Below are 25,447 nucleotides of genomic sequence, written 5' to 3' on the forward strand. Positions count from 1 at the left end.
AGAAAAAGTTATTGTTGCTGAAAAAACATGATATAGCGTGGTTTAACATGGATGGGAACGGAGAAGCTGATAAAAAAATTAACTTAAAGTTTGATCCCTGATGATTTGTTTGAAATTTTGAAAGACAAAATTTTATTAAAACTCGAAATGCTAGAAATGTTTGCCTCAATGTATGTTTGACAGAATGGTGTATTTCTCAAATATGAAAAAATGTTCACAATATAGTAAACCTCTGAAATCACACCCAAAAAAGTTGATTGGTATTTTTTAAATTTTGAATGTGTCTATAAAACTACCTCTATGTGGTCAATATACAAGAGATAAAACCAAAGCGTCTTCAGCAAAGTTTTTCTGCATAAGATTACCTACAACTTTGCTAAAAACTTCACTTTGATTTGATAAGTAATTAAAAAAAAAAACATTTCACTTTTAGGCGGATTAATCAAAAATCTATTTGCATTAAAAGTTTCCCCTTAAGATAAACAGAAACTTTGTCGAATACACTATAGCATTTCAAAGGAATTTTCACGGTCAAAAGGTTGACGATCACGTTTTTCACGTTTTAAACTAGTGTGCAAAGTGCAACTTTAGGCCACCCTTATGTGTAAAAAAAAGTTAGTTCAAGCGGTCATATTTAAATGCAATGAAGAAAATGCAGATTCCGAAATCCTGCAGGACGAGGAAATTATTGAAAAAGTTGTCAACCCGTAAGCACCCCGTGGTTTTTATACATCGGAGAAGGAGAAAAAAGGAGTTTAAACAAAAAGTCTGTATGAATGTAAATTAATGTTGGAAAAAATTAGTGATAATAACGTAACGGATCAATCTTTTTTTTTTTTTCTGGATGACTCACGTTTTGGAAACAAACTGTCACACGCGGCTGAAGGTCTCCTAGTAAGCCAAAATTACTATGTGTTTCAAATTGTACTTGAAACAAGTTGGTTCACACTTATAGTTGGATTTTATTTCCCAAATAAACTATACGTAGACAAATAGTAACAAAATGAAGTATTTGAAGCCCTATTGTTGAAAATGTTTCATGATTCGATATAAGGTACAATTCGATATAAAGTACAACTTGAAATTCGAAATGTACCTTATATCGAAGTTTGCCTGTATTTCTTTTCTTTGTTTTACTTGTATGATGCAGTGGCGTAACCAGAAGTTATTTCGGGAGCGAAAAGGGGAAAAATCTTGAAAAGCAAAACAAAAATTAACTAGACATTGATTATTTTCACTTAATTCGAACATGTCCCAAACATGCCGGAAGTCACATAAATGGTAACAAATATGCCAGAAGGGCCAGAAATTCCGGATAATCGAGTCTAAAATTCCGGATAATCGATTTCCGGATAATCGAGTTTCCGGATAATCGAGTTTCCGGATAATCGAGTCTCCGGATAATCGAGTCCGACCAGTATTTTAATTCGTTAACTACGCGATTAATAGTAATAAGTTCGTTCCACTTAGTGTTAATTTCACTGTCCCTTGTAGAAACACAACAGTGGCGACTCGGGTTTCGTGATTGCGTTTACGTTCACGGTTTCCCACGCGATTTTAACCTATCACACAAGTCATGACTACTCCAGGCCAGCATGTTCCAGTGGAATCAATTATCCTGCAAGTCCTCCAGCAACTGCAGCAACAGCAGACGGTGACTAATCATCTTCTCGCCAACCAATGGGAGGCCCAGGAACAACATCGGCTGCTTATGCAGCAGAATCGAGATACTTTCCAGAATATTAAGTTGCAGATTCCGGAGAGTCGGAGACCATCCTGGATTCGATCGGTGCCAATATAGAAGACTTCCGATATGACACGAAGGAAGGCATTACGTTCGTGGCTTGGTTTGCACAAAGCAATGGGTTATTCGCGAAATATGCTTAGATAAGGTTAGATGACACAGCCAAAATAAGCTCAAGACTTTGTCTGGAGCAGCGGAATCAGTAAGCGCTACCGTTGACTATTTGTCTTATGTTTGTCACGTCAAAAAGAACTGCGTAGTTTAAACCGTCAAAGTTATCAGAGGACGAATTCAAGTCACTGGTATTCGTCTGCGAGTTAAAAGGTGAATCCGATGATAGCCGCACTCCTCCCTCACCAAGATCGAGGACAGCATAGTCCTCACTCTCGAACAGTTGTCGTCCGAATGTCAACGACTAATGAACCTTCGTCATGATTCAGCTATGATCGAGGCTGGTTCCAATTCGGTCAACGTTATCAGCGGAAGACATCAGAAATTACGAAAGCCGGCCGTGTTGGAATTGTGGGTTGATGCATTTCAGCCGGGATTGCACTTTTCAAAACCATCAGTGTGCCGAATACAAGCGTTATGGGAGTACAAGAATTTGTGGGAATTACTCCATTGTTTCGAATTACGCCCTTCAACCAAATCAGTATTCCTTGCTTCTACCACAGGACATCTTTGTAAAGCTCGGTAATTGCAAGATTTTTAGCATAATTGATGTGTCCGAGTCCTATCTTCAGCTGGAAGTCTAGTAAACTCCTGACCATTAACACTCACCGGGGCATTTACAAGGTCAATTGTTTAACACCCGGAGTGAAAGCTGCGCCAGGAGCGTTCCAACAAGTTGTCGATGCAATGCTGGCAGGTCTGCAGCACACGAGTGAATACATCGATGACATCGTCGTCGGTGGGCTTACCGAGAATACGCATTGGGAGATTCTGAAGGCACTATTAGAACATCTACGAGAGTTTGAATTTACCATTCGTCTGGAGAAGTGCTCCTTCGGGTCTAGCCAAATTTAATACCTGGGACACTTGCTGGATCAACATGAGGTTCGGCCGGACCCAGGAAAGTTTTAAGCGATCAGACAAATGCCTGCACTTGTCGACGTGTCTGGCGTCCGCGCATTTCTGGGAGCCGTCAACTATTACGGCAAATTCGTGCTAAATAGGCGTGCCCTATGATTTCCTTTGGGCGAGTTGCTGGAGGCGGGCACGAAGTTCGAGTGGACGACGGAATGTCAGTCAGCTTTCGATAATTTTTAAGATATCTTGTCGTCGGAGCTGCTTCTAACGCACTACAGCCCAGAGCTAGAAATAATTGTCGCTGCCGACGCATCGTCCAATGGTTTAGGAGCTACGATTAGCCATCGTTTTCCTGACGGCTCTGTGTGAGTTATCTAGCATGCATCTAGATCCCTGGCCCCAACCTGACCGAGAGGGTCTGGCGATAATATTTGCGATCACGAAATTTCATCACATGGTCTTGCGGCGCAAGTTTCGGCTCCAAACCGACCATGCACCGTTGCTTCGTATATTCGGCTCAAAAAAGGGTATCTCCGTGTGCACCGCCAACCGATTGTAACGGTGGGCCCTGATGCTGCTTATATATGATTTTACCATCGAATACATGGCCACGGAGAAGTTCGGTCACGTGGATGTGTTATCTCGCCTCATCAACAAAGAAGTACAAAGAACGATTCGGTTCTCAGCACGGTGGTTCAGTATATTCACCAGGGCTGGCCTTCCAAGCAAACCGTGGCATCCAATCCTGAGCTGCAGCAATTCTACAACCAACGGGAATCGCTCACGATTGTACAAGGATGCGCTCTTTTCGGTGAGAGACTAATTATTCCGTCTCGTCTACGCAAACGTTTTCTGGGTCAGTTGCATGCTCGCCACCCGGGAATCGGAAGAATGAAGACCATTGCCCGGAGCTACGTGGACTACGCCGGACCACTCGATGGAGACTATTTTTTACGGGTAGTGAACTCCTTCACCAAGTGGCCCGAAATAGTGCAAACCAGCCACATCACTACCACAGCAACCAACAAGATTTTGCGAAGCCTTTTCGCACGCATGGGGATGCCAGAGTCTCTAATATCCGATAATGGCACACAATTCACCAGTGCCAAGTTCGGACATTTTTGCAGTATGAACGGCATTGAACACACCACCACGGCATCGTTTTACCCTCAGTCGAACGGACAGGCGGAACGATTTATCGATACCTTCAAAAGAGGTATCAAGAAGATTCGAGAAGGGGAAGGACCGATCCAGAAAGCATTGGACCTGTTTCTGTTGAAGTACCGAAGCACTCCAAATCCGACAGTCTCGGGTGGAGTATCGCCGTCAGAAGCATTGTTTGGACGTCATATCCGAACCAACCTCGAACTGCTACGGCCACCAGCAGATTGTTAGCGTGCAGTACAAGAAGACCAGCAGAAACCCCGGAACTTCAACAAAAAAGACCCAGTGTATGTAAAGGTTTACAACCGGAAATTTTGGTTATGGGTTCCTGGAACCATTGTAGAACAAATTGGAAGAGTGATGTACAATGTACGAACCGAAAAGCGTCTTCTAGTTCGGTCACATGTTAATCAGCTGAGAAAACGTTTACCGAGTGCTGAAGGACCATTAATGGAAACATCGGGTTCGCTATTCTTCTATGGTGCTCCTTTCTTTTCATTTTTCGATTCTAAGCTTGATTTGAAATCAATATCCGCTTTTGCATTTTCTAGCCTTCGAATGTGTATTTTGAAGCCAGATTTTATTTAGGATCAGTTCTATTTCTGACGTTATCTTGGACTTGAAAAATGTGAGTTCATCTGTGGTCATTGTTTGCGTTTTTATGGGGATTTGGAGATGAACGAATTTTTTTACGTTCTCTGGCTTTCAAAAGATCATTCATTCATTTCATTTCATGAATATGAGATGCGTTTTTGAACAGTTATTTTTTTGCTTTTGTCGATCACTGTTTTTGGACAGTTATAAACTTGATCTCATATCATCTTTTCCAAATTTCTGAGTTTTTGAAAAAAAAAATATCGTCAATATCCATATTAACCTTCGCGTTTGTGGTTACCTATTTGATAAAAAAAAGGAAGAAAGATTTTAAGCAATTCTAAGTTTGTTCAGAGAATAATTTCAATTTAAGTTTAAGGTTTTAACATATTTTGGCCTTAAAAGCGTTTTCAAAGCATATTTTAGAGTTTTTGAACATCGTTGTTCGGCCAATCTTGTACTTTTTTCATTGTCATTTTTAATTTTGGTGTTTCCTAGTTGGCAGAAGCATTTTTTCGGAATTTATTCCGACATCAAGCGTTCTTCGGCTACTCTAACCTCATAAGGGTTCAATTTCTTTTTCGTAGTACATATTTATTTATTATACCTCCTAATTAAAACTGCTTTTCATTTTGTTTTGTATTTTAGCTGCTTTGGTTATCTGCTTCATATCACCCATATAACACGATTTTTTGATGCGTGGATTCAAAGATATCCTCCTTGACCAACTTACCACGTAACCAGTCCCGCTCTACCCTACCTGTAAGAATTATAAAACTTAAAGTTAGATTTATTCGTACCGATTTTTTTTTCGAAATGTAATTTTCAAAGCAAATATAATTTAAAAATCATGAATTGTCATGAAATCTGTTGTACTTTGGAATATTTTAGCAGAAATGTTAGACAAATTTAGAGTACAACATACAAATTATAAATTACAATACATTCATTTGAAACGGAGACCAACACGCATCATCTTTAGAACTCTTTAAGGAAAAGAATTGTCATTTCTCACAGGGCTTTTACGAGGCGGCAATTCTCCGTTTGTGATTGTTTGTCATTATGGATTTAATTGAATTTCAGGCTACCATTCAGTGCAAAATGTAAGATTACGGCAATGAACTGTAAAGATTGTCGATAGTGAAGAAAAATCACTTTAAAGAATTCAACCGAAATAAAAACGACACGATAAACAAAAGCTTCTCAAAGTTGTGGGAGCGTTTCTGATCGGTTTCCTTCCCAGGTCGGTTACCTGCAATTTGCTGTTGTTTTTTGAGGATCCTTGCTTGGGATTTACTGCGAAACCAATAATTTAACAGGATTTACCACAGGATTATCACACTGTTTGTTGCGTTTGGTTATGTTTTCGGGTTTCTTCGCATTTTTCTGTCCATGCGTAATGATTCGCACCAGAAAACTTTACTATTGTTGTCTACCGATCATGTTTAGGGAAATCTTCTGGAATAATATTGGTTTCTTAAAATCTAAGCTGAAGCAACACCGCTGTTAAAAAATAGATGTAAACTTTATTGGAAACGTCTCCGTCAAATGGTTTTGTTGCCGTAATGCAAAGGGTCGATAAAATCAATCTCTTTCTGCAGACAATATTTTCACTCCATAAAATTCACCGAAAGTAAACAGTTTCGATGACGGTACTTATTTGAATACGGGTGGTGATACGGTGCAAAATGGACACTAAAAAAAGGTGATACAATGTGTCGTATTGTTATTTTGCTATTAAAAAAATAATAAGTATAATTTTTATTATAATCAGTATTCATGGTCATTCGCACCAAATGGAATATAGAAATACTTTTACCTACAATTCTCAACGAAAAGAGCTGTTCTAGATTACTCGACCACCATTCGTACCCGTTCCGGAAGCAGATAAGCGGATGGGGTGAACTGGCCTCGGTTCAAGTTTTTGCATTGCGAAGGGGAATTTTCGGTACAGAAATAAAACCGGCGCGTTTATCTGAATTCGAAGGCGGCAATATGGTCTGCGCTTGTACAGGAGCAGAAGGGGAGGTACGACGGCGATGATGATGATGATGTTATTCAGAAAATGTTTTGATACATTTCGGATATACGGTCGGAATCGTTGTCCGGAAGCGGATATGAGCCAATCTTAGATTGGAGTTAAAATAGAGTTATCACAATGGGAAGGGAACATGGAAAAAAATTAGTTTGAACAAACTGAAGCTGATAGGAGAGGTTCTAGTGGTCTTCGCTTGAAGTGATAGGAAAATTAGTTTAATTTTATTACAGAAACTTATCTGGTTATAAATTTATTAGACATCATCACAACCGCTATCGCTTCTACTATTTTTTCATCTTTTGAAATATCTTCTCGCAGCATTTACGAACGTCTTAAAATATTTAGAATTTACAACCGAATCAATTTTCCAGTGTTACAAAACCTTTATATTATCATGAATTCTGATTAGGCTCTGGATTTTGTTGAACTTGATTTTGTGTTGTTGCGAACTTTACGGTCTAAACTGAGCTCTCCATGGTTCAGTATCGATACTACAAACAAAATTATTTCTTGAAAAATTGCATACCGTCAATAGATCCTTAGTAGAGCTACATTTCACTATACTCAATACAAAAGAATCCGCAATACAATAACTGAACTAGTAAAAAGAGCAAAGTCTATTTGCGATCAAACTTAGAGTTAGCGAGCTCAACCAAAGAACTCTGGGCGAAACATAAACTGCTCAATATTTGGCTCAATATGACACTATCAAGTTCCATAATAAGGCAGTTCCACAAAAATATTCCAGTTTTAACTTTTTTTTTATTGTTATTTTTGACTGAAACTTTGCACAGACGTTTTTATGGGTAGAAAATGCTATTTTGTGCTATTGGTTTTATTTTTTGAAGCACGACTAATTTTTGAGGAGCTACTTAGAAATGGTTTGTTGGGAAGGTATTGATGAGTACAAATATTTTTAAAGCCAAACCGGTTTCTTTGATCGATGTGGCGTCTTCGGCGAAGTTGTAGATAATAAATTTGTCTTTCCAAAAATATGCACTCTAAAAAACTTTTTTTAACTTGAGTTAAAAGAAAAATCGAAAATAATGACTCAAATTAGCTCATTTCTTAAATATCGTTTTTTATGCAAACTACAAAAGTTTACTTAAACATTGATGACTGTCCAATCAAGGAGAAATCAAGAAAAAAATATATTTTTTTGACAAAAAAGAAACGAAAAACATTTTTTTTTAAATATTTTTACCTGGTATATTTTTGGATGGGCCACTTTGCCAAAGACACTATGCTAATCAAACAAACCGTTTTGACTGTATAAATATTTTTAACCACACATACAGATTCTAAATTGGACTGACCATGATACATTCCCTAAGAATTCATTCGCCCATTCCATATTAAAAATAATCAAGTTTTTCAGTTCTTTAGATGAATTTTACAAGGCCTAATTTACATCCTCAGTCCTCGTTTATTTTTCGCATTCTCGCAAAATTATATAGATTGTCTACTTTACAAAAACATATTTGATATGTGTCCTCCTCAACGCTTGGCTAACACGTTCGTGCGTAAACAGGTCTATATTAGGGTGTCCCAAAAAAATCGATGTTGAAAAAGTCAAGGTGCTCAGCCCGAAATTGAAAAATAATGTTATTTACAGCATTTTTGTAGAACATTTCGACTTTATAAAATGTCGTTTTCAGGTTGCCCAAACGTGATTTATGAAAAAATGACTTTTCTAAGCTACAAAACCACCCTTTTGCACTTTTTTCGAATCTGTTCGATTCCTACATTTTTCCATATATTTTTTATTTTTGTGGGGTTGTTTTTGAATATTTTGCATGGTTTGGTTCAGCATCGCGTTCAATTATCTGACTCACAGAACCCATTAAACATCACAAAAAAGTGAATTTTTCTCATAATTTTCAGATAAAACCCTTCAAAACACATATAAAAAATTATTTTGATCAAGAACTGAAATTTTTACTGCTAAGTGGAATTCAAGACAAAAAATTACATGAAAAAAGATCCTTGATATCTTTTCGGGGGGCTGAGATATTGGCGATTCAACATGTGATGGAAAACTATGCATTTTTTCAAAAATGCCACTAAAGCTTAATATCTCCATTGCACAGTGTTTTATTTTGCCGTTTGTGCGTATAATTTCCTAAATAGTGACTCAAATGTTGATTATAGCCATAAGATATGTTCGGAGAAGTTTCAGGATATTCAAAAATGCATCTTTTAATGTAGAAAGATGGGCGATCAATCAGTGAGATAAAAAAATTACTTTTTAATCAGAATGATTGTTATTTTCTATCTCCCAAACTAAAACAGCTCTTTAACATATTTGTTAAAATGCATAGCTTTCCATTATATATAAAAATGCCAATATCTCAGCTCCCCGATATCAGGTATCTTTTTTGATGTTAATTTTCGTCGTATATTTCGCTTTTTAATGAAAATTTCATTTCTTGATCAAAAATTTTTTTATTAGTGTTTTGAAGGGTTTTATCTAAAAATTATTAGAAAAATTAATTTTTCTGTGAAGTTTATTGGGCTCTAGGAGTCAAAAAACTAATTGCAATGCTGAACTGAACCATGAAAAATATTTAAAAACAACCCCACAAAAATAAAAAAATATATTGAAAAATGTAGGAATCGAACAGAATTGAAAAAAGTGAGAAAGAGTGGGTATGTAGCTCGAAAAAGTCATTTTTTCATAAATCACGTTTGGGCAACCTGAAAACAATTTTTTTGAAAGTCGAAAGTTCTACAAAAATGCTTTAAATAACATTATCCTTCAATTTAGGGCTGAGCACCTTGACTTTTTCAACATCGATTTTTTTTGGGACACCCTAGACATAGATTCGAAAAGTAGTAAATATGGCAACAATTCTGCTATTTTTTATTTAAAACAATTCTGGCAAACAGAATTAATTTCGGATGATTTACCGTACGCACTGTAAAGCGCAATGATTTTTTTTAAGAATATACAGGTAATCATCGCTTTCACATTTTTGTCGAATTGTGAAAAGGGTTTTTGGATGACTTCTAATCCAAGTATCAGATTGCGGTCTCCAACCGTTTTTGTAGCTCTACAAAGGTTAGATTTTCACAGAGCTGACTTCGACACTGAATCTGCGAGAACTTTGGTTGTAACGCGGGTAACTATCGCAATCGAACGAACGAACAGCCAACGGTTTAAAATGGATTTCGGAAGATATAATAATCAGGTGTTATCTTTAACAATTTAACTCGACTCTATTCTAATATTGGCGGGGATTGGGTTTTTATAGGATTTATAACAATGAGCAATGTAGTTAAGAGAGGGAGAGAGCTGGTTATGGCGCCAATTATGTAGCGATGCACTTTCGTCGCGCGGGAAACGATTTATACCACTCTCGATCGAAGATTGTAGGGTGGCTCGACGTTGCGGCGCCAACATAATCCGCCCACCAAATTACGGTTAGTAATTTCTGCTCCATTACGACCCGCTACGAATTCGTCTACGTCTAGCGGGAAATGACGAAGCTTTCTGACGTCGCGACGAAATACTCCAGTGGATGTTTTAACCGAAACTACTCGCACAAGTCCATCAGTTCCAGGATGCAGCTGCAACACGCGTCCCATAGGCCACTGTTGGGGTTTCTCGTTTTCACCGACGAGTAGCACAAAGTCACCTTCGGCAAGATTGGGGGATGATTTCTGCCACTTTGCTAATTTTTGAAGCGATAGGATGTATTCAGACTGCCACCGAGCACGAAAGTCTTGAGCGACACGCTGCACATAGTTCCACCGTGATAGCGATCCAATTTGTTGTTCTGAGTGGTTGATTTCTGGCAACGCATCTAAGGCTCGACCAATCAGGAAATGCGCGGGCGTTAAGGGTTGTGGGTCGGTGGGGTCGTCCGAAATTGCCGAGATCGGCCGTGAATTCATACAGGCTGCTACCTGAGCGAGAAAAGTGCTTAACTCTTCAAACGTGTAATTATAGTTACCTATTTTGTTGAGAAAGGTTTTTGCTACTTTAACACCTGCCTCCCACAGCCCACCGTGATGTGGCGAGCGAGCAGGTATGAACAACCACTGGACTCCTTTGTTTGTCAGGAAATCTTGAAGCTCGCCGCTGCCCTCGTTTACAGCTATCTGTTCGTAAAGTTGTCGAAGTAGCTTTGCTGCTCCTCGAAAATTGGTTGCATTGTCGGAGTACATTTTATTCGGTACTCCATACCGACTGGTGAACCTTGTGAAGGCAGCTAGGAAAGCTGACACACTCAGGTCGGAGACGGCTTCGAGATGCACCGCTCGCGTTCCGAAGCAAATAAACAAAGCGATGTAACCCTTGGATGGTACAGCTCCACGAGTTCTTCGGCTGAGAATATTCACGGGACCAGCATAATCCACGCCAGTAATTGAGAAGGGTGGAAGGGGTTGAAGACGATCCGCTGGTAGTTGTCCCATTTGCTGCATGATACGAGCTGGCCGAGTGCGATTGCAAACCACACAATTTCGACACACCTTGCGTGCAGCGCTAATACCACGAAGTATCCAAAACCGTCTTCGAACGGACGCTAACAGTTGCTGCGGACCACAGTGCAAATTTTCTTGGTGAGAGTGTAAAAGTATGTAAGCGGTTAGCATTGAGTTTCGCGGGAGCAAAATAGGATGCATGATATCGAAGCTTAGTTCCGATTGCTGCAGCCGTCCGCCCACCCTGACAAGGCCGTTTTCATCCAGGAACGGGTTGAGCTGGTGTAAAGGACTGCCACGATTTACTCCGTGGCCTGATTGTAACTGGCCAAGTTCTTCTGGGAAATAGCTCTTCTGTGTATGTTGCAGATATATTGTTAAAGCGAAGTCTATCTCTTCAGGACAGAGACGGGGCGAATCGCGGAACTCACGACGCCGAAATCGTAGCATTCTCGCAGTGATACGTAAAAGTAGTTGAAAATTAGGGTAGTAACGAGCCATCATGTCGTCCATAAACTGATTTTCATACGTTGTGAAACATGCTAATGCTACGCTGCTGCAGTTGGTACGTTGTTCTCGAGCAATTTGACGTCTTTCATTAGTATCCAGAGAGGGGGAAGCAAGCGATGTACTTGCTAGGTTCCAGTCCGGACCATGCCACCATAAAGTGTTGTGTTGTAGTTTCTCAGGAAATACTCCTCGTGAAATTAGATCAGCAGGATTTTCAGCGGTTCCCACATGATGCCAATTAATTGCAGGAAGATGAGCAGTAATCTCCGCGACTCTATTCGCAACAAAGGTTTTCCATCTGGCAGCGCCACCCGCCAACCAAGCTAAAACGACTTGCGAATCAGAAAAAGCGCGGATTTCATAAAATGTTGTCGTAGGGAGAGCCGCTCTCACGTTTGACATCAAGCGAGCTAGACTGACCGCTGCACGCAACTCTAGACGTGGTGTAGTCATACGGTTGTTGCCAATGGGTGCAAGTTTGGATTTTGCACATAATAAGTGTGACGACATATTACCGTCGTTGTCCAGGGCACGAACGTAAATACAAGCTCCCATTGCCACATCAGAAGCGTCGCAGTAGCCGTGCAGATAGAGTCGAGACCAGTTCTGTAAATGAATCACGCGTCGTGGTATCTGAAATAAATTGAGACGGGAGAAACTTTGCACCAACATCAACCAATCATGAACTAACTCACCGGGGGGAGTAGCATCCCATGCCACCTTCAACTCCCACATTCGCTGCATCACTAACTTTGCCTTCACGATTATTGGAGCAAGAAGGCCTAATGGATCGAATAGGCTGGCAATTTGTGAAAGGATTGCGCGTTTTGTGTGTTGAAGGATCTCTTTCGGATTGTAAGAGAAGTGGAACTCATCACTGCACGGCTGCCATTGCATTCCGAGGGCTTTGATGGAATTATTTCCACCTTCGTCGATTGAAATTTTTATCTCCAAATCTGCTTCTGGAACCGTCTCTAGAACAGCAGCACTATTTGATACCCATTTTCGCAGGTGGAATCCTCCAGCAGCAAACATTTCTGTAAGCTGTTCCCGTAGCATTATTGCTTCCTTTTCGGACGAAGCACCGGTTAAAATATCGTCGACGTAGATTCCTTTCTCGGCTTTCTCTACTGCCTCTGGATATTTTAATTTAAACGAATCCAAGAGCTGCTGAACGCATTTTGTGGCCAGATAAGAAGCACTTTTAGTGCCAAACGTTACTGTGTTTAAGCGGTACTCTTTTACTGGTTCTTCCTTTGACCACCTCCACAGAATTTTGAGAAAGTCGCGATCATTTTCATGCAGCCAAACCATACGGTACATCTGTTTCGCATCACCAGCAAGTACGACAGGTGGAAAACGAAAGCGTAGCAAAATGTTTATTAATGAGTCCTGGATTACTGGGCCACACATAAGAGTGTCATTCAAAGAGAGTCCATTCGAAGTTTTAGCCGAAGCATCAAAAACCACTCGGCATTTTGTGGTTGAACTGGTGGTTTTAATCACACAGTGGTGGGGGAGATATACACTTTTTTCGGGTGAGTTGCTTTCTTCCACTAATGACATGTGGCCGAGATCAATGTAATCACGAATGAATTCATGGTACTCAGCTTTCAGAGATGGATTTCGGTCTAACTTTCTTTCGATGTGGTAAAATCTTCTCTCTGCAATTTGCCTTGATTCTCCTAATTCATTCGGGTCTGACAGAAACGGGAGCCGTACTACAAATTTACCGCACTCATCGCGAATAGTATTCTCTGCAAAATGTTTCTCACAACGTTGTTCCTCATCAGTGAGGTGGTGATCGTTTGAAGTGTACTCCTCTATCTCCCAGAACCTTTGCAGTTGCTGAGAAAGATCATCTTCGGCGGAGATTAGCAAACAGGTTGGAGAGTGAGAGTCAACAGATGGCTTAGGCTCGTGATAACGGCCGGCTATCACCCAGCCGAGCTTGGTGTTCTGTAGTGTGGGTAAACTGTTGTCTGGACTGAGAATAATTTGGCCGGGCTCGAGCAACTGGAAGAATATTTCAGTGCCGAGAAGTACATCTACTTTACCCGGGCGGTGGAAGAGTGGATCCGCCAGGGGTATGGAGTGGGGAATAGGCCAATCCTTAATAATTGCTGGTTTGCAGGGGAGAAATTTCGTTATTCTCTCCAACACAAGGCAGGGCACGGAGGTTTGATAGTTCGTGCAGCGAGATGTGATAACGATGTCTGCAAATCGATCTGCGTGAGCGGTAGCTGACGAGATGCCTTCCAGATCCACATTAGCATGCGAGGTGTCGAGACCAAGCTGCTTACGGAGGCTATCGCTTATAAAGTTAACTTGCGATGCGCTATCCAAAATTGCGCGACAGGCATGAGGATGCCCTTTTTTATCTAGGACGTTAATAGCAACGGTAGCGAGGAGGACATTAGCTGACCCACGGCCGCCAGCAGAATCTAGTGCAGAAATAAACGATTGAGCGGATTGTTGCTGATTACTTGGAGATCCTGCCATGTTTTGTGTTGTTGGTGGATGCAGCAAAGTGTGATGTGGAAAGTTACATTTTCTACACGTACCACCTTTGCAGCTGCTACCGGGATGTGTTTTGAGACAGTTTCGGCACAATTTTAATCGGTTTACTTGAGCTAGTCGTTCGTGATAGCTCATGTGGATGAATTTGCCGCACTGAAATAGGTGATGATACTGTGCTGAGCAGACATCACAAAATGTGGGGTTTGTGGTGACGAATGTAGTTGCTCCTCTAGTGGGAAATTTTGCGGGTTGTTTTACAGGTACGAATGCTTTAGGTTTAATAGGATGCGACGATTGCAAAGCGAAACTTCTTGCTTCAACAAATTTTAGAAAACGCGTTAGGGTAATCTCTTCTTCCTTCATTTCGGAAATCTTTTGACACCATAGCTGCTTGGTATCTGGATCCACCTTTTCGCTCAATATAAAAAGCAACCATGTATCACGGTCCTCTCTAGCCATGGCTTTGAGCGCTCGGAGAACTTCATCTGACACGTCATGCAGTGCTCGCAAGCCACTAGCAGAGGCAAACGAAAGCGGTGGTTGCGATAGAAATCGTTGTATATGCTTGTTCGCTATTTCACGGGGTTTATCATACCGGGATGCCAATTTTTCTAGAGCAGGTTTATAATTCGCGTCTTCGATTTTGAGATGTGAAATTAAAGAAGCCGCTTCTCCCGCGAGGTTGGTTTTCAAGAAGTAAAGTTTTTGGCTATCTTTTAGCGTTGGATTTTGCTCGACCAAGCTATCAAATAGATCCTTAAACGACTGCCACTCGAGATAGTCTCCACTAAATTTAGGGATATTCACCTGGGGCAACTTCAGGTCCGGGAGTCGAGATGCATCGGGAGGCATGACGGCCGCATGTATTGCAGGCGAAACCATGTTAGCGGACATGATGCGAAGAAATTCGGCTTGCTGATCTGCTAATTGCTTGATGACATCTTGCTGCGAGGGCACAGGGGGAGTAGCCTGGTCGCGATTTTTAACTATTTTCAACAACTTTAATAATCGGGTTTTCAGACCGAGGTAGCAACTTTCAAACTTTCCTTGACGGCTCATGGCTTCGTCGTAAGCACTATCCTCTTCGCACAGGTCCAAAATTTTCTTATGTACGCCGCAAAAGGCCATCCACACTTCACTCAGAGCATCTAACTCAGTTTGCAAGTCAATTTCGTCGACCGCTTCTGGTCGGATTTTTTCCACTATTTCCGAAATGCGCTTCAGGCGGGGTTCTAATGATTTACGTTCGCGGATAAGTCGATCCATCTTGGTGGATTTCGCGCACTTTTTGTCCAAATGTCTCTTCTTTAGATCAAACTCTCTTCGGATCACTATTATGCCGATCGGCAGAAGCACTATTTAGCGGCAACGGGGCCAATTCACGGGCACTAGCGATCACTTTCTACGCGGTTCCGGGCGAAACTTTTCGCAATCCGGTTCGAAGGACCATATGAATCTGCGAGAACTTTGGTTGTAACGCGGGTAACTATCGCAATCGAACGAACGAACAGCCAACGGTTTAAAATGGATTTCGGAAGATATAATAATCAGGTGTTATCTTTAACAATTTAACTCGACTCTATTCTAATATTGGCGGGGATTGGGTTTTTATAGGATTTATAACAATGAGCAATGTAGTTAAGAGAGGGAGAGAGCTGGTTATGGCGCCAATTATGTAGCGATGCACTTTCGTCGCGCGGGAAACGATTTATACCACTCTCGATCGAAGATTGTAGGGTGGCTCGACGTTGCGGCGCCAACAGACACTTTCAGCACTTTGATTTCCCAAATTGATTGGCAGTTTTTGGAGAGCCAAAAACCAAAATCTTCATGGTCCAACACTCGCTTGCGGCAGCTTAAACGACAGCGGTCGTCGGCGTTGCGCAAGTATTGCAAAATGCTAAACCCGTCAATGAAACATACATTCAATCTCGCTAGTAGTAGTTCCTATCGAATTTATAATCACTACTTGTACAGAAGATATACTCAAAAAATCACAGGAGGGTTGTGTGCAAAGCCACGACTGCAAGGTTGAAGTAGAATACTTTTACACAGCTCTACTTACGGCTGTACATTAACCTACGGCCGGGCGAATCGGTTCGCGCCGCTTTTCGCGTTTAGCCTGGCAGAGAGGCCTAGTGGGCACGGCCAACACAATAGAAAGGTGTTTTCACATTGAAAATTAGACACGGATTTACTGGAGTAAGTGTTGGCAAATGCATCTACCGCTAATACCGCCGCTATCGTACGAAAGCGCGTCGTTTCATGTGGGGAATAATATCAACATCGAAAAACGACGCGCGTCTAAGCACACCCGAACTGTTTCGCCGTGCCGCTTCCATTTACTCCTTATAACATCGGACTTAGGGAAGTACCGGCTGCACCTACCGCTGAGGCTGTTACCATACTGCTACTGGTACGGGTACCCAAGGCTATTAACTCTTCAAACTAAGTGTTTTATTTGTTCTCAAAAGAACAATTGTTTAATTACATATCGGATATAATGCAATCGCATCTCTGTAATATTACCGACAATAATATTCTTCTGAACAAAATGATCCAAATTTTCCATTAGAGGGAGTGCCGGCTGATGTACGCCAAAAATCTCGCCCGATCGCTCGCGTTAGCGTTCAGCCTAGCAGAGGCCTGAGACGTGGTGACCAACCACAGGGCTAGTGATTTGTTTAATTTGAAGGCAGCCACAGGCGCAGCCCGCTGCTATTGTCTGTTACTGCTGACTCACTGCTGAGTGCTGATATCTGCTGCTACTGCTGTCAACATTGTGGACGGTCCATCCAGCTCACCTTCCGACTAATGAATGTAGGTAGTTTTCCCAGAAACACTCTTTTATAGCCGAAGGGTGCTACGAAATAGGCCACGCCTTTCAGTTCAGTTTTTCAATTCTCTAATGTTTTTCAGACGAATCATTCCACAATTCGCATTTGATTTTTGTATCCAGCGAATAAACACCGATGGTGCTTTCACACACGCAACGATTTATCCCTAACCGTATTGCGGCTTGTAACATCAAGTGATTACGTTTGCTTGCTGTTGCGTGTTGCATCATGTTGCAACTTGGCAGCTGGGAGAAGACGAAATTCTGTTCATGCTGATTGATTGAATCGACTTCATATTAGCTCTGCATAGTCGAACTAACTGCTTTTGTGAATACGTTCTAACAGGGCAGTTTGTTATTCACAATCGGTTATGCTGATCACAGCCTTTACGCTGCCCCAACAGTGGGGGTTTAATTCAATAAAGTAAAAATTAGACAACTACAACAGAATTTGATTGCATCCCACACAGAATGTCTGCTTGTGTTGATGCCAGAAAATTATTAACCTTCGATTATTTGTTTATTTGCCTTGAAAAAGGCATTTTGCGGTTCAAAATCGGTTGCTAATCGCAACCTTTGAGTTGCCCTAACAGTGGGGGAATTAAGATACACGGACAACATGCACTGTGGAAGCTATTTCACATTCAGTAAATTAGACGGGTGCGACAGTTTTTAATTGCTAGGATCCAACTCAGAATGCTTGCTTGCGTTGTCAAAAATTATTAACTTTCAATGACTTGTTTATTTGCCTTGAAAAGGGCATTTTGATTTTCAAAATTGGATTTCCTGATGGCGATCTTCATGCTGCCCCAACACGGGGGGAATAATGGCTGTCTGGCGACACACGGTGAGAAGAACCGCGCTGCTCCTGAGACGTGGTGACCAACCACAGGGCTAGTGCTGTTGCTAAGGAAGGACGACTGCTGTTGTCGCTGCCTTGAACTATTATGAGCTGCTTCGGCTGAAACAGGCTCTTATATAGGGCAAATAGCATGTTTTCAATTGCAAGGTATATGATTCTGTCGACCTGGCTTGGGAAGCAATCATATAACGACTAATCAGAGGTCGAATTTTTCGTTTTGACAAGGCTTGACTATTTTCAATAGTACAATAGTGTGAACAATAAAATTACAATTATCTTCTTTTGGGAAGAATCTTAGAAGATTTTCCAATCTATTGCTGCAAGAACGAAGGAAATCCATCGAATACTAACCGATTTATTAGCATTTGGAATTGGACATATTTTTCATTTTTTTCGGTTTTAGATTTTCATTTCACATCCCTATGTAGCCGAACTTCCTGAGAGAAGTATTCTACTTCAAAAATATGTTTTTGGGCGATCGTCAAGATAACACGGTATCTGAGAAGTGCTGTACGGCTACAACTGCATAGATTGGCTCAGCTTTAGATGGTATCCCCAAAGACGTCATTGACTTTAGTTCATTCATAATAACTAACCTTTCGCTCCTGGCCCTGATGGCATTCCTTCTTGCGTCCTGAAAAAATGTAAAGCTGTGTTCGTACGTCAACTAAGCTTGCTACTTAACTTGAATGTGTTTTCCCTACCAACTGGAAATTATCGATTATGTTCCCTGTGCATAAAAAACTTCTCTCTGCGCTTGCTCAAAAGTATTTGAGATAATTATTTATGATGCATTTTTCGCTAGCTGCAAGTAATATATCTCGATCGATCAGTACGGTTTGCATCCAAAGCGCTCTGCTGCTACCAACCTTGTGCAATTCACTGCAACATGTCTACAAAATATGACCGAAGGTGCCCGAATCGATGCGGTTTATACTGATTTGAAAGCTGCATTTGACTGCGTCGACCATGGTATCCTACTCGCTAAGATGGAGAAATTTGGAATGGACCCTGCTCTGGTACAATGGCTGAGGTCGTATTTGGTTAATCGTACACTCAACGTAAAGATTGGATCACAGCATTCTTCTCATTTTTCGAATGTATCAGGCGTCCCTCAGGGCAGTAATTTAGGACCACTGCTCTTGGCATTGTATATAAATGACGCATCTCTGATATTGCCAGACCGTATGTTGTTCAAGTTGTTCAAGATAATACGAAATACTGTAGACTGTCTCGAACTCCAGCGACTAGTCGACCTTTTTCTGAAGTGGTGCTCTAAAAATCATTTGACAGTTAGTATCCAGAAATGTTGTGTGGTTTTGTTTCACAGGAAAAATAATCCGGAAACGTTCAGCTATACAATGGTTGGCCAAACTCTGATAAGAGTTAACCAGGTTCGAGATTTGGGAGTAACGTTGGATGCAGCTCTGTCCTTCAAGCCACACTACAATGAGATTATAGGAAAGGCAATTCGACAACTTGGTTTTATTTTCAAGGTAGCCGCGAAATTTCATGATCCACTGTGCCTTCGATCTATTCCTTGGTGCGATCTGTTCTGGAAACTAATTCCGTAGTGTGGTGTTCATATAACGCTAACTGGATTGCTAGAATTGAATCTGTGCAACGGAAATTTGTGCGGATCAACCTACGTTTTCTTCCGTGGCTAGATCCGCAGCAGCTACCGGCATATTCTGAACGCTACCAGCTTTTAGGCATAGAAACACTGCAACAAAGACGCTTTGATTCACAGGTTTTATTTTTGTTCAAAATTTTAGGTGGTGAAACCAATGCCCAGAGAATTTTGCAGCAGTTACATCTGTATGCTCCGGAGAGGCCATTACGGCGACGAAACTTCCTTCGCTACCGCATCGTTGTCAGCTAGATTTAGCCGACTTCAACATCTCGGTAACAACGTTCAAGCAAATTCTCCGTAGACAACAAGCTTAAATGTTTTCGAAGTGTAGTTTATTGTCTGTAAACATTAAGTAGTAATAAGTAGTTTATTTTATCATTAAGACCACCATTGTGTCAGATGATTCTAAACCAACAATAAACAACAATAAACAATACGCAGTAAAACAAAAGTTGATTTGATAGTTACATGGGCAACGTTACTAACTTCATTTAATATTTTAACAGTTCCAACGGTGTAATATATTCCTCTCTTGCGTTGTAAAGATAATAAAATTGGCAACAAACGCTGGAAAAAACATAGATTTATCATCACAGCAACACTTCCGTATGTGAATTGATCGCCTTGCGACGTAAAGAGTTGAACGTAACAGGTATAATACGCCCCACCTAAGGAACATCGTCAATATTGTAGCTACGTTCATCACAAACAACAAATCTTTCATGCAGTTAGATACACTATTTAGTTGGTAATGCATTGCTATTATTTTGTTTTGTAATTACTGTTACACAAAAACGCCATGATTTTATTAAAAAATATGATTAAATCGCAAGCTTTCCAATCTACCGGGGTAAAACGCCCCAGATGCAGTATAATATGCCCCATGCAATGGCTCATATTCCATCTCAACACGCGAAGTGAAACAGCGCTTGAAGTCTCAGAAGCAAACGCTAAAGCAATGAACATATCAGCCCGGCTAGCGGTGGGGCATATTGCCCGGAGCTGTAGTGTAGCAGAAAGCATTGAATATTTAAGCAAATTAGACCATTTTTCTGGTTGGCGAATGGTTGGACACGTGTCACTTGAGATCCTATTGTGGTCATTCACCTCTGTCCAGTAACTCCTATCCCAACCTCCACGGGGTGCCGACCGGGATACGAATAATTTTAGCGGAGATCGGGTAACCAACCCCGGTGGAAACTTTGGTCGTATGCTGACTGGGAAGGGGGAACGTACGCGGCTGTTTCCCCATGTTAGGGGCGGTGTACAACAGCGTCTGATCCGGAGCGGGCGGCTGAATCATGAAACGCGGTGTCTCGCCAGCTTTATCAAAGACGGCAGCCCCGTCGCGAGACTAGGTATCGCAGCCCTAGTAAGGCAGCATACCGAATATTAAATACTACGAACAATCCAGATATAAATACGGAACGGAATAATCGGCATGGACCTAGGCGAACGAAAAAGGACAACGATTATTGGAAACTCGGTACTTGGAATGTAAGGACTCTACTCGACCCGGCACGCGCGAGTATCCTGGCTAGAGAGCTGCGGAAGGTGAATGTGGAGGTTGCAGCTATCCAAGAGGTGCGGTGGCCGAAATCGGGAGAACGCAAATTGCGGACACTTCATTTAAATACCACATCTACTATAGCGGCGGCGTGAAAGCAGAAAGAGGAGTCGGTTTCGTGCTAATTGGAAAACAGATGAAGCGTGTCATTAGATGGAGGCCGATCAGTGATCGTATATGCGTGTTGAGAATTAAGGGCAAATTCTTCAACTACAGCCTAATAAATGTGTACGCACCGACCAACGAGAAACCCGATGACGAAAAGGAGGAGTTCTAGGAGCTCCTGGAAAAGACATACAATGACTAATTAAGTTGCTTTTCTGCATTGGGGAATATATGGAAAGTAATAAAACGCATAAAAAACTGAATTCAGGTGAATTTCTTGCGTAATAAAACACATAAATTCTGAAATGACAAAAAATTTGAATCGCGAAAAAACATTAACGTGTTAAATGTTTTGCTAAAATAATGTGTGCTAAATAATTTCGAAAAATACTGAAGAGTAGATTTTTTCCAGCTGCGAAGAAGCTGCGAGATGAAAACTAGAAGAGAAAAGAAATTTAGCAGAAATGAATATTCAGGTTTTTTAACTATGGAATATAACTTAAACTCCACGAGAAAGAACCGTCAAATTCTGAAATCCGCGTGAACAAAGACCGCCAAAAATCACGAAAAAAGTGACTTTATACTGAAGCTCTCATTGTTTCACACAACCCACTCTACCGCCAGAATAATTCATCCAATTAATGTTCCACGATAGAGCTTTGGTTGCTTTATTAAAATACAACCAAAACTACGTTTGATTTGCCTTATTTACACAAAACCCTGAAGAATGAAAACTTTGAAACTGGAGTTTTGTGAATTTTGAACGACTTATTGTAAATAGCGTTTAAAAATAATGGATCAGCGAAAGTTCCGCTAATGTAAGTTTTGCTTTGAGCATTTAGCGATTATTGAGCTAAATTTGTCAGGTCACGGATAAGCAATCAGCGTCAATAAACTTTTGGCTTAGCGGTGCCCACCACTGCTTTCCGATGAGACCAAATAACATGAAAAATCTCGATCAAATTTTTGGAGGAGCAGGCTTCCAAGAATGGAATCATAATAAATATAACTTTAGTTCGAGGAAAACAATCCCTTTTTTGTACGCATTATTTTATTAGAATCATAGTCTGTTGATAATATTTCAGTAAGGGGTTTTTCTACGAAACCGATTTTGGATTATTGTTTGTTAATGTTTCATTATAATATCAATATATTGAAAAATGTTTCAATATTTTGCTGCTCGGCCAAGCGACATCTTTTTCGATTGCTCAGCAAAAATCGTTTGCTTTTATTTTCACTTCGTACAATGATGACAATAGAAAATCACTGTAGCCCGATTTCACCCCCATTCTAGTAACACAACCCACAAATCATCCTCACTGTTCCCATCCAATACATTCGACGCCGGTGGCAGCCGTGGCACGTGCCGGAAGCGCTCGGATCAATTAAAATATCAACTTTAAAACTCAATTAGCCGTGCCTTAAATTACCGACCTGTAGCAGCACATAGTCTATTTGGCAAACGTCACTACCACCGATAGATTGCGTTGACTTCCGGGCGCTGGTGTTGCATCACTCTATTGCAGACTATACAGGGGTAGCCCGGTGATGTACATTCACATGCACCAGCAGTCGCAGTTACAATGTCCCATCCGTTGGGGTGGTTCAATAAAGCAGTTTTGATAGAATTTGATGATAGTGCCCTAGAGAATGTACGGCGCTCGGATGACCTTTGATTTCGAGTCCTAAGTGGAGTTCTGCTCAGTGGGAATGATATAAAACCCCTTTTGATAGAAGCTCAAAAAATAATCTAGTCATAGCAGGCAGGGTTCGATTTGTACGAATCTTTCAATTATCCGTCATTCGGCTTCCTCTTTCGTATACTTCCAAAAATTATCTCAGTTTTAGGAACCGGAAATGAGTGACCGCAATAAACTTTCGAAAGGTTAACATGGATAATACTTGTTGCTATTGATTTATAACAATTGGTATCTTTTCGTTTGTAGTAACTTCTTCGACGAAGAAAGAAATAACATCCAAAATCAACACGGGAGTAACGAAAAAACCTTCCATTTTGACGATCGTCGCACCTCGTCAGATATCTCGGCCGCCCAGTAGGCAGAACACTTTCAGCGTTCGAGGAAATAAACCAAACGATAAAAGTTCGACGTCTTCCGGTGGAGCATCCAGTAAGTCCCAACTGGGACTTCCGAACGATAAAACCCAACGCCTGCACAAACCGGGATCTATTCCTTCCTACTTGCGTAGCACGGGTCGTCCGGCAACGGTTCACTCTTGCTTGAAGCCTTCGCAGGAAGCGGCGATAGCTGGACCAGGGAAAAAGATCATCTCCCGCAGTTCATCCCAAAAGATACTGTCACTGGAGGAGAAACAATTTCGGGCATTCCAAAAAGATTTCGACTGTCAGCTCCAAAAATACACGCACTCTAAAGAGGTGCTAGCAAGCGACTCGAAGGATCAAAAGCAGTCCGAGTTATCCTGTGATCTCGTGCAAGCTGCAGCAAAGCTGTGCTCCGATCAGACTCAACAGCAGGTCGCAGATGAGCCACCATGCGAAGGAACGGGTGAATCCACAGCACATGAACTCGCTCTTCGTTCTCGAGAAAACGAATTAAAGACGCTGAGGGAACGGGCTACGCAACTAGAAGACAAGTGCAAAACTCTGGAGGTCGATTGCAGGAAACAGATGGAACGAGCGTTCGATCTTGAGTGTGAGCTGAAAGCGCGTGATGCACTAATTCAGGAACGAGAGCAAACTCTCGAGCAGGTAAGTTACAATGTTTGAGAGAAGTCAATTATACCTGTCTTTTGGTTCCGTGAAACTCGTCAGTTGAAAAAACTTGCGCAACAGGAGTTGCCAGAGGACAAGGAACAGATATTGGAAGACCTGCGTGTTGAGCTGAGCGAGAAAAGTGGCACACTGATCCACAATCAAAGTATTTTGGTGAATCTCCAAAAAAAGTTGGCCGATGTCGAAGCTGCCCGTGAGCAAGAAGAAACACGCGTTTTCGAGCTGCAAGAAAAGTTAACCGAGACAGGTACAGATGATCGTATTTTACCTCAGCAACCTGTGATAATTTGTTTTAAATTCTAGAAATGGAATATCTGGAAGAAAAAACTCGGCTAGAACAGTGCAACCAGGAGAGGGCTTTAAAAATTGTTTGAATTATTTATTTTTGTCTTTTTTTTGACATTGATTGTTCATTTTTTTTGTAACTGACAGGGAAAGCTTCATACGCAGGTGACTACAATGTTGCGAGAAATCGAGAAAAAAAATGGTATTATTGCAAACCTGAAAGCGTACGGTGCTGTAGAATTGCCCCAGCAAGTGCTGAAGGATTCCCCTGAAGCTCAGTGGGGCAAAAAAGTGGAAGTTTTACAGGCCGAGGTGCAGAGCCTTCGCACCGAACTTAAACTGTTGGAGGATGCCAAACGTCAAAATGACGTGCTGCTTGAAATTCGCACAAAACTGATGGAAAATCTTGAAGCCGATAACGAGAAGTTCAAAAAGCGTTGTGAAAAATTTTGCGAGTCCGAGGGCGAAGATGAGGTAAGCAAACATAGAAGCAAATCTCGAATCATCTAAGGATGGTTTAGAGTGATTTATTAGAATTTACTTCTACTTTAACATGCGGACAGGCCGACAGCGGTAAGCGAAATCGATTTGACGGGTTCGAGATGTTGTGCGACACCGTGGCTGACCGGCAAAGAAAATGTTGCGCCGAGGAAAAAATTATCAGTGAAATCGATCAGAATAACCGGAAATGTCGAGCTGTTCGGCAGAAAATGTTGGGTATGTTAAAACAGCTGCAAAAGGAAAACCGGAAAATGAAAGAGGCTATGTAAGTAATGATCAAAGCACATTAGAAACAATTATATAAGCTTGTTTCAAATAGAAGCAAATCTGGACCTAACCTGGTAGAAGAATGCGCTAAAAATGAAAGCTGTTCACAGCTGGGGGAAAAAATCTTTAAACAAATCCGTGAGTTATTTCCAGCTGAAACAGTATTACCAGATGACGAACAGAAAGAGGAGAAAATTAGCAATAGAATCAACTACGAAATCGAAACTGAGCAGGTTGCGAGCCAAGTGCAATCTGTTGGTTAGTGGATATCAGAATAGCCATATTTTAAAAGCTAATTATTTTAGTGGGGATTTTATTTTATATCATTTATATTAAAAAAAACATCTTATGAAAACTGATGCCATGTTTTCGTTTCGAATGCGACTTTAGACTAGCTGAAAATCAACCATAGTCTGTTTTCCAAAGTGCGAGCAAACGTGACATTTGGCTGTCGAACATGCATTAAACATCGAAGATTTTTTTTAATCACCCAACATCTTCTCTGTGACAGGTAAAGACTTCCGGGACTCCCCTCATGGTTATTATTTATTATCATTATTGTTCACAAATTTCTAGCCTCGCGTCAGTATACTTCATCATGCTCTAAAGCAA

The 25,447-nt window shown here is 41.1% G+C and overlaps 3 protein-coding genes across 3 annotated transcripts; 2 read left to right on the forward strand and 1 right to left on the reverse strand.

Moving 5' to 3' along the window:
- Positions 1-2,162: 2,162 nt before the first annotated feature.
- On the forward strand, positions 2,163-4,168 carry LOC129720462 (uncharacterized protein K02A2.6-like). The gene is made up of 3 exons (XM_055671950.1): positions 2,163-2,266; positions 2,488-2,715; positions 3,433-4,168. The coding sequence occupies exons 1-3, from the start codon at positions 2,163-2,165 to the stop codon at positions 4,166-4,168; spliced, it is 1,068 nt and encodes a 355-aa protein (XP_055527925.1).
- Positions 4,169-9,917: 5,749 nt separating this feature from the next.
- Positions 9,918-15,293, reverse strand: LOC129720463 (uncharacterized). The gene has a single exon (XM_055671951.1). The coding sequence runs from the start codon at positions 15,291-15,293 to the stop codon at positions 9,918-9,920; it is 5,376 nt and encodes a 1,791-aa protein (XP_055527926.1).
- Positions 15,294-22,782: 7,489 nt separating this feature from the next.
- LOC129723678 (girdin-like) lies at positions 22,783-25,140 on the forward strand. Its single transcript, XM_055678026.1, has 7 exons — positions 22,783-22,915; positions 22,977-23,758; positions 23,822-24,029; positions 24,086-24,150; positions 24,215-24,541; positions 24,631-24,833; positions 24,888-25,140. Exons 1-7 carry the CDS (start codon positions 22,888-22,890, stop codon positions 25,096-25,098), a joined length of 1,824 nt encoding a protein of 607 aa, XP_055534001.1. The 5' UTR covers positions 22,783-22,887; the 3' UTR covers positions 25,099-25,140.
- The last annotated feature ends 307 nt before the right edge of the window (positions 25,141-25,447 follow it).

Source organism: Wyeomyia smithii, chromosome 2 (assembly GCF_029784165.1).
Source record: "Wyeomyia smithii strain HCP4-BCI-WySm-NY-G18 chromosome 2, ASM2978416v1, whole genome shotgun sequence".
Lineage (NCBI taxonomy): Eukaryota > Metazoa > Arthropoda > Insecta > Diptera > Culicidae > Wyeomyia > Wyeomyia smithii.

Excerpts from the sequence above, each read along its gene's own strand:
- LOC129720463 (XM_055671951.1), bottom strand. The coding sequence starts at position 15,293 with ATGGATCGACTTATCCGCGAACGTAAATCATTAGAACCCCGCCTGAAG.
- LOC129720462 (XM_055671950.1), top strand. The coding sequence starts at position 2,163 with ATGAACCTTCGTCATGATTCAGCTATGATCGAGGCTGGTTCCAATTCG. Across the intron at positions 2,267-2,487 it reads AAGCCGGCCGTGTTGGAATT|CTGGAAGTCTAGTAAACTCC; the intron begins GTGGGTTGATGC and ends TCCTATCTTCAG. Across the intron at positions 2,716-3,432 it reads CTATTAGAACATCTACGAGA|AAGTACAAAGAACGATTCGG; the intron begins GTTTGAATTTAC and ends TCATCAACAAAG.
- LOC129723678 (XM_055678026.1), top strand. The coding sequence starts at position 22,888 with ATGAGTGACCGCAATAAACTTTCGAAAG. Across the intron at positions 24,030-24,085 it reads AGAAAAGTTAACCGAGACAG|AAATGGAATATCTGGAAGAA; the intron begins GTACAGATGATC and ends TTTAAATTCTAG. Across the intron at positions 24,542-24,630 it reads AGTCCGAGGGCGAAGATGAG|GCCGACAGCGGTAAGCGAAA; the intron begins GTAAGCAAACAT and ends ACATGCGGACAG.